The sequence below is a fragment of the Ctenopharyngodon idella genome, chromosome 20, assembly GCF_019924925.1.
Source record: "Ctenopharyngodon idella isolate HZGC_01 chromosome 20, HZGC01, whole genome shotgun sequence".
NCBI lineage: Eukaryota > Metazoa > Chordata > Actinopteri > Cypriniformes > Xenocyprididae > Ctenopharyngodon > Ctenopharyngodon idella.
This window is the reverse complement of record NC_067239.1, coordinates 19,100,629-19,113,121: the sequence shown is the minus strand read 5'-3', so window position 1 is coordinate 19,113,121 and position 12,493 is coordinate 19,100,629. Positions and strand designations below refer to the sequence as shown.

The 12,493-nt window shown below is 35.6% G+C and overlaps 2 protein-coding genes across 4 annotated transcripts in view; one reads left to right on the top strand and one right to left on the bottom strand.

The window, feature by feature from the left end:
• zbtb1 (zinc finger and BTB domain containing 1) overlaps window positions 1-12,493 on the bottom strand; it is a 422,399-nt gene that overhangs the window by 73,461 nt on the left and 336,445 nt on the right. The window lies entirely within an intron of this gene.
• Window positions 1,036-12,493, top strand: part of ino80 (INO80 complex ATPase subunit) — a 38,601-nt gene continuing 27,143 nt past the window's right edge. For 2 of the 3 annotated variants that reach the window (XM_051874375.1, XM_051874374.1), the window contains exons 1-17: window positions 1,036-1,187; window positions 4,309-4,370; window positions 4,486-4,662; window positions 4,897-5,057; window positions 6,252-6,319; window positions 6,920-7,066; window positions 7,154-7,274; window positions 7,355-7,557; window positions 7,647-7,700; window positions 8,209-8,412; window positions 8,498-8,693; window positions 8,788-8,855; window positions 8,968-9,177; window positions 9,723-9,803; window positions 10,804-10,899; window positions 11,639-11,698; window positions 11,790-11,932. In XM_051874375.1, the coding sequence (XP_051730335.1) occupies window positions 4,520-4,662; window positions 4,897-5,057; window positions 6,252-6,319; window positions 6,920-7,066; window positions 7,154-7,274; window positions 7,355-7,557; window positions 7,647-7,700; window positions 8,209-8,412; window positions 8,498-8,693; window positions 8,788-8,855; window positions 8,968-9,177; window positions 9,723-9,803; window positions 10,804-10,899; window positions 11,639-11,698; window positions 11,790-11,932 (1,955 nt within the window). In that variant the 5' untranslated portion in view covers window positions 1,036-1,187; window positions 4,309-4,370; window positions 4,486-4,519. The remainder of the gene's footprint in view (window positions 1,188-4,308; window positions 4,371-4,485; window positions 4,663-4,896; window positions 5,058-6,251; window positions 6,320-6,919; window positions 7,067-7,153; window positions 7,275-7,354; window positions 7,558-7,646; window positions 7,701-8,208; window positions 8,413-8,497; window positions 8,694-8,787; window positions 8,856-8,967; window positions 9,178-9,722; window positions 9,804-10,803; window positions 10,900-11,638; window positions 11,699-11,789; window positions 11,933-12,493) is intronic. The other variant, XM_051874376.1, reaches the window with a different exon arrangement.

Below are 12,493 nucleotides of genomic sequence, written 5' to 3'. Positions count from 1 at the left end.
TTTGTGTTATATGATGGGATGTAATGGCACAAAAGTATGCACTGAAAGAAATTTTTCCTAATGCAAAAATTTAATTTTGTAGGTTCAAATGTGCCTTGCTTTTGATGAAATTAATTAGAAAAATAATTGAGCAAAAACAGTTTATATCTAAGCACATTTTAATTTGTGTTATTCCTTTAATGAGACAAAAATAAATTATGTGTTAATTTGTGTTTTTTTATTTATTTTTGTAACTATTTTTTTATTCAATAATTGTATACAAAACACAGGCTGTGAATAAAACACATGCCAAGAGATAATAGCCCAGGGTTCATAGATAGCCAGACATAATGCAGTGCTATAATATATAATATATAAAATATATAAAATCTGAAATAGAAAAAAAAAGAAACTATATATATATATATAGATAGATAGATAGATAGATAGATCACGTATATAGAACATATCTCCCTCAGAATATAATTAAATAAAAATTATACAAAACCAAAACCAAATGTAAGCATGCATACCATGTTTTAGAAGCTTTTTGTTACAGGAGGTGGATAAAGATTTATTATAAATCCTAACATGTCTTTAAAAGTGAGAAAAAGGATGTTAATTTTTAATACCTTTCATTTATGGATAAAATATTTGGCAAGAAATATGATTAAGTTGCATAGATAATACACATTTTCATATTGCATTAGTGCTTTATGTATAACAAGACAGTGACAAATTCTACGTCAAGTCCCAATCACGCGATATTTTGAGACTACATTCGGAAAGTGTTACGTCATAAGACCTTCGGCAACGTTCGGGTTTTCTAGACACAACCAATAGAACTCCGATAGCCATTATACCCTCCTCCAGTAACCCGCTTAATTTATAATAAGTCGAATTCTCACCTCTATTCTTTCTTAAACGAAACTACTCCTTTCGTTTTGCTACTACTACTTTATTATGATACCGTCCCTAAATGCTTATAAGATTGCAGTCGTCAATCTATAGTCGATTGGTACGCCTGTTCCCCACTCTGTCCTCGCCATGGCGCCGTGTCCCTGCTCTCTCAGTTACTGAAAGTGGCCGCCTCTCTGCTGCTACCGACTCACGGTCTCTCTCCTCGCTCACAACCGCCATTTTGGAGACAGAGAGCTGCGAGTCGGCTGCAACAGAGACAGAGCAAAAACGGCGGACACGGGGACAAGGTGAGCTGGCGTTTATGAGTAACATGGTGGGGGAGCAATGGGGGAAGATGGCCGGGAGGGAGAAAGAATTAGAATATGGGAATCGCAGATCTGCTGGCCTCCTCGACTCCCGCAGTGCATATAGACATGAGACGGGGCAGATGGTGCTTGACCTCACGTGGAACAAGGCCACAGAATATTACGAATAATTTTAAACCATATATCTCCCTACATTTCATTTGACAAAGAGGTGGTGGCCTTAAAGAGACAGAACCCATTTCAATTATTCAAAATAATCAAGAACTTGCCATGATACTAATTCCTGTGGCTAAAAAAGTCACCTCTGCACGGTTATCATTTCAATAGCATGCAGCTAAACTCCATAGCCTTCCTTAAAAAAACTCATTAAAGCTAATTTTTAGTGGTTGTAACTCGAATGTACCTTTTAATTGCAGCGTTGCTAACTAGCAACATATACAGTAACCCTGGATTTAGATTAACAAGCAACACTGGCAGCTGAAACGCTTAGCGTTAGCTAAACCTAGCCAGCTTAATATGCTAGCTAAGCTAAGTCAGATATGAATCATCAGCCTGACGATTATATTATGTACAGTACCAGTAATTTTACCCGGATTTTATAATGTGTGTTGAGACACCTTGCACTGCTATATATTTCCTCTTTGTATAAAAGGATACGCTCATATCGTCATCAATGTGCGTTAGGTTTATAAACTGAGTTTGTCTCAAATGAAGAAACCAAAATAGACGAGTATTTGGCAGTATTTACAAATGCGTGTATTGATGGTGTAACAAATATTTACACGGGCATTAAAGCCAAATGAGTTGCCAAACTATTGCGATGAGAATAGTTTCATTAATTGTGTAACTCATTGCCATTGCTATATGTGTTATGTTGCATCCAGGAAATGGTTAAAGGGGGGCACTAAAAACACTAGTGTGGTGTCAGTGCTATAGTTATGTTTACAAAACTCTGTGCAAATGAGCCAGTATTATATGAGGTTGAATATCATGTAATGCTTGAGATTTCCAGTTGGATGAATTACTACGTGATTCAAATGTGTAAATCCATTTCCAGTGGTGCATTGTCAATAAAACAATGCACATTTTTATAGAAATAATACTTTGAGTTTGGAGAAAGAGTTCAGTAGTCCTTAAAGTCAGCATGAAATGGAAATTCAATCTATTTTCTAAATGCATGTTATTGATCTTATAATTATGAACCATCAATCCATGCAAGTTTTATTTTTAAAGTCACAATGAAACGGAAGAAGCAAAAGATCTTTTCTTCTGTACTGTGACATTTCATATCTGCATGTAATGGATGATTGAAAAGAAAAAAAATTGGCCAGGCACTTGAATCTATGCATTGGTTGTTGATTGCATTTTGAGTTGTGGTCGCTGCAGTTCATGTTGAAGCGGACTAAACAATTGGAAAAGTCCGGCATACATCACCAGTGAGAAGTCTGTCATTTTCACCAGAAATTCCAGTTATGATATTTAGATTAAACATTACGATGCCAAATAAATAAATAGATTTTTAATAAATGAATTAAACATATGCACAGATTAATTGCTTACAATATTATCTGTAACATGCATTTAGAAAATATGGTGAATTTTCAGTTCATGCTGACTTGCATTTTTTTTTTTTTAACATGTTTTTAATCGAAATGTCAACTTTATGTCAGGTGAAACGACAGTCTTCTTTCTGCTGATTTATTCCACATTTCTCCAATCATTTAGTCCCCTTAAACCCCACCCCCTTTCTTACAGTCATCTGCAAGTTTGCATTCAGTCAACAACCGATGGATAGAACCACGTCCCCGTCCTACATTTCTTTTATGAGAATCCATTTCACTCAGATGTACGTCACAATGTGGAAAAAAGATGTCGCTGCTTCTGCAACATCTTGACTCACTTGTGAAATTTCTTTTCGTATGCTTGCTTTCATATGCTTCTGTTGAAACAGGAAAGCTGGATGGGACTTAATGAAGTGCTTGGCCAATTTTAAAATGAGTAAATATTTAGTTTACAACACAGCCACAAAACATGATGTGCTAGTCATTACAGGTGTTTTTGGGGGCATAAACATTCTCATTCTAGTGATTTGAGAAAGTGCAGTGCAAGATGAGTCAATGTCTTTTTTTCTGTTTTCCTTAAAGACAAGACTATTTTAAACATATATCTGATGAAAGTACATTTTGATGACCTTTAGGAGTACATATCATATAGACGGCCTCAAAGCTGACACACAAGCATTAAAAGCTACAAAAGTGCACTACCATTCAAAACTGGAGGTTTTTAATACTTTTATTCAGCAAGGATGCATTAAATTGATCAAAATTGACAGTAAAAACTTTTACATGTTAAATTGTATTACGGTTTCCACAAAAATATAAACAGCTGTTTAACTGTTTTCAGCATTGATAATAATAACAAATGTTTCTTGAGCACCAATTCAACATATTAGAATGATTTCTGACGGATCGTGTGACACTGACTGAAGTAATGATGCTGCTTTGCCATCACGGAATAAATTAGATTTGAAAAATACATTAAAATAGAAAACAGTTATTTTAAATTGCAATAATATTTCACAGTATCACTATTTTTACTGAATATTTGATCAAATGAATGCAGTCTTAAGAGACTTCTTTCAAAAACATGAAAAATCATATTGACCCCAAACTTTTGAATTGTAGTGTAATAATAATAAAGAAAATCTGCGTTTCATCGGGTCTTTGAACACATGCACATCTGAACAGCCCAGATTAAGCAATTCAGTCACAAGCTTGTGGCCAGCTGATTCTGAACCTTACAAGGCTGTTATCAGATTGATTAGCACCTCTGCTTCCCTACAGAGGGCATATGCGGCTGGGACAATGGAATAAATTCCCTATTACATTTCAGTATGCTATCAATAAACCTACCAGCTGTGTTCATTTCAATCCACTTCATTCCCTTTCAGCCACTGTCAGTATCCCATGTGCACATGTTATTGTCATCCAGTTCTGAATATTAATATGCAGTCTTCTTATTGTAAATGTGATCATATCTGTAGAAGAGCAGACATGTTGGTCACTCAATGCTAAAGTCAATATCCCATCCTTTTCTGTTTCAGGTTTATCATTTGTGTGACACTGAATGTTAAAATTGTGAAATATGAAGTCTCACTCTCCAAAGGTACTGTACTGCTGTTTGGTCACAGTTATGTTTTCAACTTCAGAGCTTTAAAATCAGGTGATCTTCATAATTAAATTTAGAGTTAACCAAAAAACTTTCTGTATCGTCTATGCAGTGATCGCCGTTTCAGGCTCTTTTAACCTCTGCCTATGGCCTCAGAGCAGGATGGCGTGGGAGACGCCACTTGCTCAAAGTTGGCCAAACCACTTCACCTGCAGTACCTTGAACGATCCCTCCGCCTAGACACCTTTCTAAGGCAGACTGCTGCTGTTTTTAACCAGAACATTTCCAGGTAATTCAGTCCTCTTTGACCTTCTGTTATTTGAGTCACAACATGATCTCTATGACTCTACAAAACCCTTAGACACTATAATGTCCCAAACCTATTTGTGATTCTTGGCTATTTTGATGTCTGTTTTAGAATGTTTTCTTCATTTTCCATAATTCCTAAAACCGGTAGCTAATGGTAGATTTTTATAGGAAATGCTGCACTGTAGGTTTGTTTAAGGTCGCTTCTCTATTTCAGCGATGACAGCGATGATGGTTTGGGCGAGGGGTCTTCTCTGGCCTCATCTAACCCACTGCTGGCAGTGAAAGAAGATCACGTCAACCTTGAGGACGAGACCAAGGACTCCTGCAGAGATGGAGAGACGGAGTGTGGCACTCTCAACGGAGCTGTGCTGCAAGGTACAATACATAAAATAAAAAAATAGTCATCTGTTATATAACATAAGAATGCATATCCTCTTCTTCAAAGTAATTTTTGTATATATGTACACTACCAATCAAAAGTTTGGAAACATTACTATTTTAATGTTTTTGAACGAACTCTCTTAAGACTGCATTCATTTGATCAAATATTCAGTAAAAATAGTGATACTGTGAAATATTATTGCAATTTAAAATTATGGTTTTCTATTTTAATATACTTTAAAATATAATTTATTTCTGTGATGCAAAGCTGAATTTTCAGCATCATTACTCCAGTCTGTCACATGATCCTTCAGCAATCATTCTAATATGCTGATTTGATACTCAGTTATTATCAATGTTGAAAACAGTTGTGTTGCTTAATATTTTTTTGGAAACTGTGATACTTTTTTTAGGATTCATTGATGAATAAAAGGTTAAAAAGAACAGCATTTGTTCAAAGTATAAATCTTTATTATCACTTTTTATCAATTTAACACATCCGTGCTGAATAAAAGTATTAATTTCTTTCAAAAAAAAAAGAAAGAAAAAAATGTACTGACCCCAAACTTTTGAATGGTAGTGTATATTGTTACAAAAGATTTATATTTTAAATAAATGCTGATATTTTTTAACTTTTTATTCATCGAAGAATGCTGAAAAAGTATCACAGGTTATAAAATAATATTAAGCAGCACAACTGTTTCCAACATTGATAATAAGTCAGCATATTACAGTGATTTCTGAAGGATCATGTGACACTGAAGACTGGAGTAACAATGCTGACAATTCAGCTGTGCATCAGAGAAATAAATTATATTTTAAAGTATATTAAAATAGAAAACCATAATTTTAAATTGTAATAATATTTCACAATATTATTGTTTTTTTTCTGTATTTATTATGAAATAAATGCAGCCTTAATGAGCATAAGAGACTTCATTCAAAAACATTAAAAATAGTAATGTTTCCAAACTTTTGACTGGTAGTGTATATATGGAAGTACAGCAGTCTTTTTGGACTTCAAGTCTGTCTTGGGCTGCAAGTACATTTGATCTCATTACAGTGATAAAGCGAGTAGTATTTAGCTGCTCATGTGATCTCAACAGGGTATTTTTAAAAGTACTCTTCGTTTCTTTAGGGGTAAAAGTTTTTAATGAGTCACCTTTAACCACAAACTGTCTTCCTCAGAGCACAAAAGTGACAAGGCCAGTCTGTATAACTTCTCGAAACTGAAGAAATGCAGGAAATGGATGAAGGTATGTATAGAGATAACTCTACAGTGATTTTGGGAAATGCTTTAACCAAATCCAATCTCTGCTCAATGGAAGCCTGTTTCTGTCTTAGAGTAAAAAATAAAACTGATAATTGTGATTATAAAGTTTAAAAAATACTAAAATAAACTAATAACAATGACAAAAAATGTAGTCACAATTGCCGGTTGAATTGCCGAAATTATGAGAAAGTGTCTAAGGGGGCTTGGTGATTGAGATGGGAAAGAAAATTGTGTTGCATTTGCTTGAAAAACCTTTGCTTCTCTCACAAAATCTTTCCTCTAGACATTTTTTGTGAGCAAATGAAAAAACGGTTATTGAAATAATGAGGTAGAATGAAAAACTATATTTTAATGCTTCTGCGAGTGAACAGAACATTTATCACGGAAACACAATACTTTCTATGTTTAAGTTTCTCAGGGGAATGCAAATGTTTTGCAAGCAAAACTTTGAACATTGAAATATAAATGGTATAATTTTACCATTTTTTTTTTTTTTTTTTTTGCTCTGAAGTCACAAGACTATAATTAATTGTGCCTCTCTTTTATGTCCATGTCTAAGCAGTCTAATGTTTGTGATTTGCAGGGCATCTTGCTGAGCGATGACACCACAGATTCAGATACTGACTCGGATGATTCTGACTTTACAATGTCACGGGAAGAGCTCCAGGACATGCTGCGCCTGCACAAGTTTACCAAACTCCACCAGAGCAAGTTCCACTCTGACAGAGAGGTACGACGTGTTCGCTAAATCTGGGTTGGCTGCCCCCACATAGATGGCTTCATGGAAAGTGTTGGTAATGTGTGTTTGTGTTCACAGCTGCAGCACTATCAACACTACAGCACAGGCCTCCTGTCTACTCACGATCCTTTCTACGAGCAGCAGCGCCACCTACTGGGCCTCAAGAAGAAGAAAATCAAGGAAGAGAAGAAATGTAAGGGTAAGCCTATAGGAACAAAAGAGGATGACAGGAAATGTTTTCTGGTCATTTGAATACTCATTGTTCTTCTTCTTTTGTAGCCAAGTTAAAAAAGATGAAAAAGAAGAAGAAACGGGGAGAGGACTTCTCCATGGAGGGTCGGGCGCACATTACTAAAATTTTTGCTAAGTTTTCCCATGATGCACCTCTTCCCATGATCAAAAAGAAGCACTTAACTATCGAGCAGCTCAATGCTCGTAGACGAAAAGTCTGGCTCACGATTGCCAAAAAAGAAATCCCAAAGGTACAAGTGTTTTTCTTGGTCAACCGTTTGCAATCCCCTCTATTTCTTCTGTTTATGCATTAGTCTGTATTTTCATTGTTTCATTTCAGGCGTTTAAACAGAAAGTCTCGGCAAGGAACTTTGTTTTAACCAATGCCAGAAAGGTAAGAGATGCTTATATTTTATATAAACTTCCGTTTAGAAGTTTGAGGTCTGTAAGATTTTTTGAAAGAAGTCTCATGCTCACCGCAAGGCTGCATCAAAAATATGATCAAAAATACAGTAAAAACAGCAATATTGTGAAATATAATTACAATTTAAAATAACTTTTCTATTATCTATATATTTTTATAATATAATATATTCTTTTGATGGCAAAGGTGAATTTTCTAAAATGCTGATTTGGTGCTCAGGAAACATTTTTTATTATTATCGATGTTGAAAACATTTGTGGAAATCATCATACATTTTTTTCAGGATACTTTGATGAATAGAATATTTTGAATTCCAGATTTTCAAATGTGGTCACAGACATTTTGACCACATTTGAAAATCTGGAATTCAAAATATTTATTTAAACCTGAAAATAAAAAGAATGTTTTAGGATTTTGTAATTTACAAAATATTATTTTTTGTAAATTTTTGTATTATTGCACATCTACACCTCTCCAGTTGGCCCACCAGTGTATGCGTGAGGTCCGGAGGGCTGCAATCCAGGCGCAGAAGAACTGCAAAGAGACTTTACCACGGGCCCGCCGCCTCACCAAAGAGATGCTACTGTACTGGAAGAAGTATGAGAAGGTGGAGAAGGAGCACCGCAAACGCGCTGAGAAAGAGGCTCTCGAGCAACGCAAACTGGATGAGGAGATGCGGGAGGTATTAATACATATATGCTAAAAATCACATTTTGCCGAAATATCTAAAACATCATCCTGACAGTTCTTCCTGTGTGTCCCATCAGGCTAAGCGTCAGCAGAGGAAGCTGAACTTCCTGATCACCCAGACAGAGCTGTACGCTCACTTCATGGGGGGCAAGCAGAACGCTGGGGGAGACGGCACACAGGAGGAGATCCTGCGCAAGCTTGAGGACAACACCTCCCAGCGGCAGATCGACATCGGTGGAGGGGTTATGGTCAATGTCGGCCAGGAAGACTATGGTGAGACCTTATTCTGTCTCTGATGGATCATTCGGTGTGGATCTTCTGGAAATGTGTAGTAGAATCATGTGCCTTCCATATTTACCACTTGCAGATAGTGAATATTACAAGTCTCAGGCTCTTAAAAATGCAAAAGAGGCATACCAGATCCACCAGGCTAGAGTAAGTGGCAGTCTGAATTATATAGTATATCTTTGCATTACATCATACATTTTTCCCTCATGAATTTGGCTGGAAATTACTTATTACAATGTCCCTCTTTTTTTTTCTGTAGACCAGGTTGTTTGACGAGGAAGCAAAAGACAGTCGCTGTGCCTCTCTGCATGCGGCTAGCATGTCTGGCTCTGGCTTCGGCGAGAGCTACAGCTTATCAAACCCATCTATTCAAGCAGGTGAAGACATTCCTCAGCCCACCATGTTCAATGGGAAACTTAAGGGATACCAGCTCAAAGGCATGAACTGGCTGGCCAATCTTTATGAACAGGTGATTTTTGATGCTCTTTTATGATTATTTCTCCATAAACTACCGTTCAAAAGATTTAAAAAAAAAAAATGAATAATTTTATTCAGCAAGGATGCATTAAATTGGTCAAAAGTGATAATGTCACAAAAGATGTATGTTTTAAAAATAAATGGTGTTCTTTTGGACTTTCTATTCATCAAAGAATGTCACATTTTCCACAAAACATTGATAATTATAAGAAATGTTTCTTGAGCACCAAATCAACATTTTAGAATGATTTCTGAAGGATCATGTGACTGAAGTCTAGAGTAATGGCTGCTGAAAATTCATTTTTGTCATAAAATCGCCATCAAATTTTAAATTATAATATTTCATTATATTACTGTATTTTTTATCAAATAAATATAGTCTTGGTGAGCATAGAAAACTTCAAAAACATTAAAATATTTACCAACCCCAAACTTCTGCACAGTAATGTATATCACATCCTTCCATCATGCTTTGAGCTTTATAAAGATTGATTTGATTTAAGATGATTTATGCCTCTGTTCGTTTGTCTCCCATAGGGTATTAATGGCATTCTGGCAGATGAGATGGGGCTTGGAAAGACTGTCCAGAGCATTGCTTTACTGGCTCATCTAGCAGAGGTAAGGATTGACTTTCCAAGTTTTCTGAAGCCATGCAAATAGCTTTGTGTGATGAACAGACTGAAAATTAAGTAGTTATAATTAGAAAATTATAAATGTATTACGGACTTGGTAATGATGACTGTCTGTTCAAATGATAAAAAAAGATATAATAAAGACTTATTAATTCATGGCCATGTTTAATTAATGTGTTCTCTCATTTTAAATAAACCATTGCCTTCTACAAATTTGTTCCCTAGTTTTAATTTAGGTAAATTGTGTCCACGATTTACCTGCAACAAGGGAGCTAATTAAAAAGTTGTGGAAATGAATTCTTAATTCATAGCCACGATATCCTGCTTTTTTATCCGGCTCTATGTATAACAAATAGTAATAATAATACTAATAATAAAAAATCTCAATCTTTCTTTTCTCAGACCATTTTTAAGCAAATACATAAATATCAAAATGTAGAATATTAAGATATTTTAATACCCTACCGTTAGCACAGCATAGCATGATAACATGGTTTGCACAACATTCTCCTTCTCTATTGTATCATCTTCTAGCCGACAGATTTCACATGAAAGATACTGTATTTCCTAATCGAAAATCTGGAAAAGATTTATTTTTTTGGGGGGAATATGACACCAGCGTTAAATAAAAAAACACAACTCTCTGTTCTGCTTTCCTGTGCTATCATATGCATTTCTCCCAAACAAGCCCCTGACACCACAAATCAGTTCTTTGGCATCGATGTGAACCATCCAGCTGTCTCCGCTGCCCTCTGTGACTTCCAGGGCTTGCGAAAAGAGAAGGATACAGAGTTTTGGTATTTGATATGAAAGCGTAGCGCTGTGGGCCCATAGGAAGCCATGTTAGCATGTTACCTTGTTCTTCAGTTGTTTCCTGTTTTGACCCCTCTCTTCTCTCTCATTCTTTCCCACCATCTCCGCCCCCATCCCCCTCTGCCGTCTGCACCTGTTTGGCTTATTTTGTGTTCGTGTGCTCTATCGGACAGAGGGAAAACATCTGGGGACCCTTCTTGATCATCTCCCCTGCCTCAACACTCAACAACTGGCATCAGGAGTTCTCCCGCTTTGTCCCCAAATTCAAGGTGAGTGTGGCAGCTGTGCAGGGAAACACCTGCAGCCGTGGCATCCTTTTTACCACTCTGTCTCTCTGTCACTGTCTCAAACCTTTTATAAACCCACTGAACTACGTCTATTTTCGGAACAATGGAAAATGTGTTTTTTCTTAGCCTCTGCATATTTCTCCTGTAAGGAAATGCATGACAGATTATTGCACTTCTGGTTTGATTTTTGTAATCCTTAGGGGGCAGTGTTGTATCATTTATAGTGTGTTCTACTAATATCAGCAACCTAAATATTAATTTCCTGCCAGTCAGACTGAATGTCACAAATCATCAGTATCTAAAATCCCAGCCAGAATAACTTGAGGAATATCAGAGGGCTGAACAATAATTATTTCTTTTTGTTGGCCTGGTCAGACCAGTAGTTCAGATTTATACTTGCCCTGCCAATATTTTCACTGACTCCACCACAATTTATTTTTAGCAGCATATTTTTGTGTCAGAAGGAAATATGTTTTTCATTAAACATTAGTTTTCTTTATATTAAAAACAAGTTACAACAAATAATGTATTACATTTTAATGTAATTTATCACATGTGTACTAAATGGAAATATTAGAGCTATAATGTAACTTCATGATTAATATAAAATATATAAATTTTTTTTTATTTCAAATGTTCTATTACTTTATTTGATTTGATCAGGCAAAAAAAAAAAAAAAAAAAAATTCAAGTAATATTTCTTTTGTTCTCTTTCTCACAGGTGTTACCGTACTGGGGGAACCCTCATGATCGTAAAGTTATTAGAAAATTTTGGAGCCAGGTAAGCATTTCATAAGAATATTGCTTGAATATATCAGATTAATTGAAATCTACTACTGCAACGGTATTTTATCCCTGTTTGGCTCCCGTAGAAAACTCTTTATACCCAGAATGCACCATTTCATGTGGTCATCACCAGTTATCAGCTGGTGGTGCAGGATGTGAAGTATTTCCAGAGGGTGAAATGGCAGTATATGGTTCTGGATGAGGCCCAGGCACTGAAAAGCAGCACCAGGTAATTGGCTTTCAGTTTTTAAAATGTGTGTGTATATATATATGTATATGTATGTATATGTATGTGTGTATATATATATATATATATATTTTTTTTTTTTTTTTTTTTTAATGCATAGCAAAGTAAGATGATAACAAGACAAATGGTATTATTAAATCCAAACAAATTGGATTTAACAAATTATCCTAAAAGGATAGCCAAAAAATAAATTAAGGGCTCAGATATCTCAGTCTCAATCTCAGATAGAATATTACCCCTTAACTAGCTATAAACTTTGTTTTACACAGTAACAAACACTAGCATTGCCACTTCTGTTAACTGGGCAAACAAACTGGTTATCAGCTCATGCTTAAGTCTTAAAATGGCCAAATATAGGCCAGTTAATTACTGTATTTTCTTGTGAATATAGCTCCAAAATGTGAAAATCTGGTTGTCTAACTGATATGCATCATTGATTGAACCTTTCAACAAGGGAAAAAGAGCTTATAAAAAGCTCCAGATGCTCCAGAGAGTCTCCAGTACTGGTGCATCTCAGATTTTTCATATTCCTGTCCTCATAGT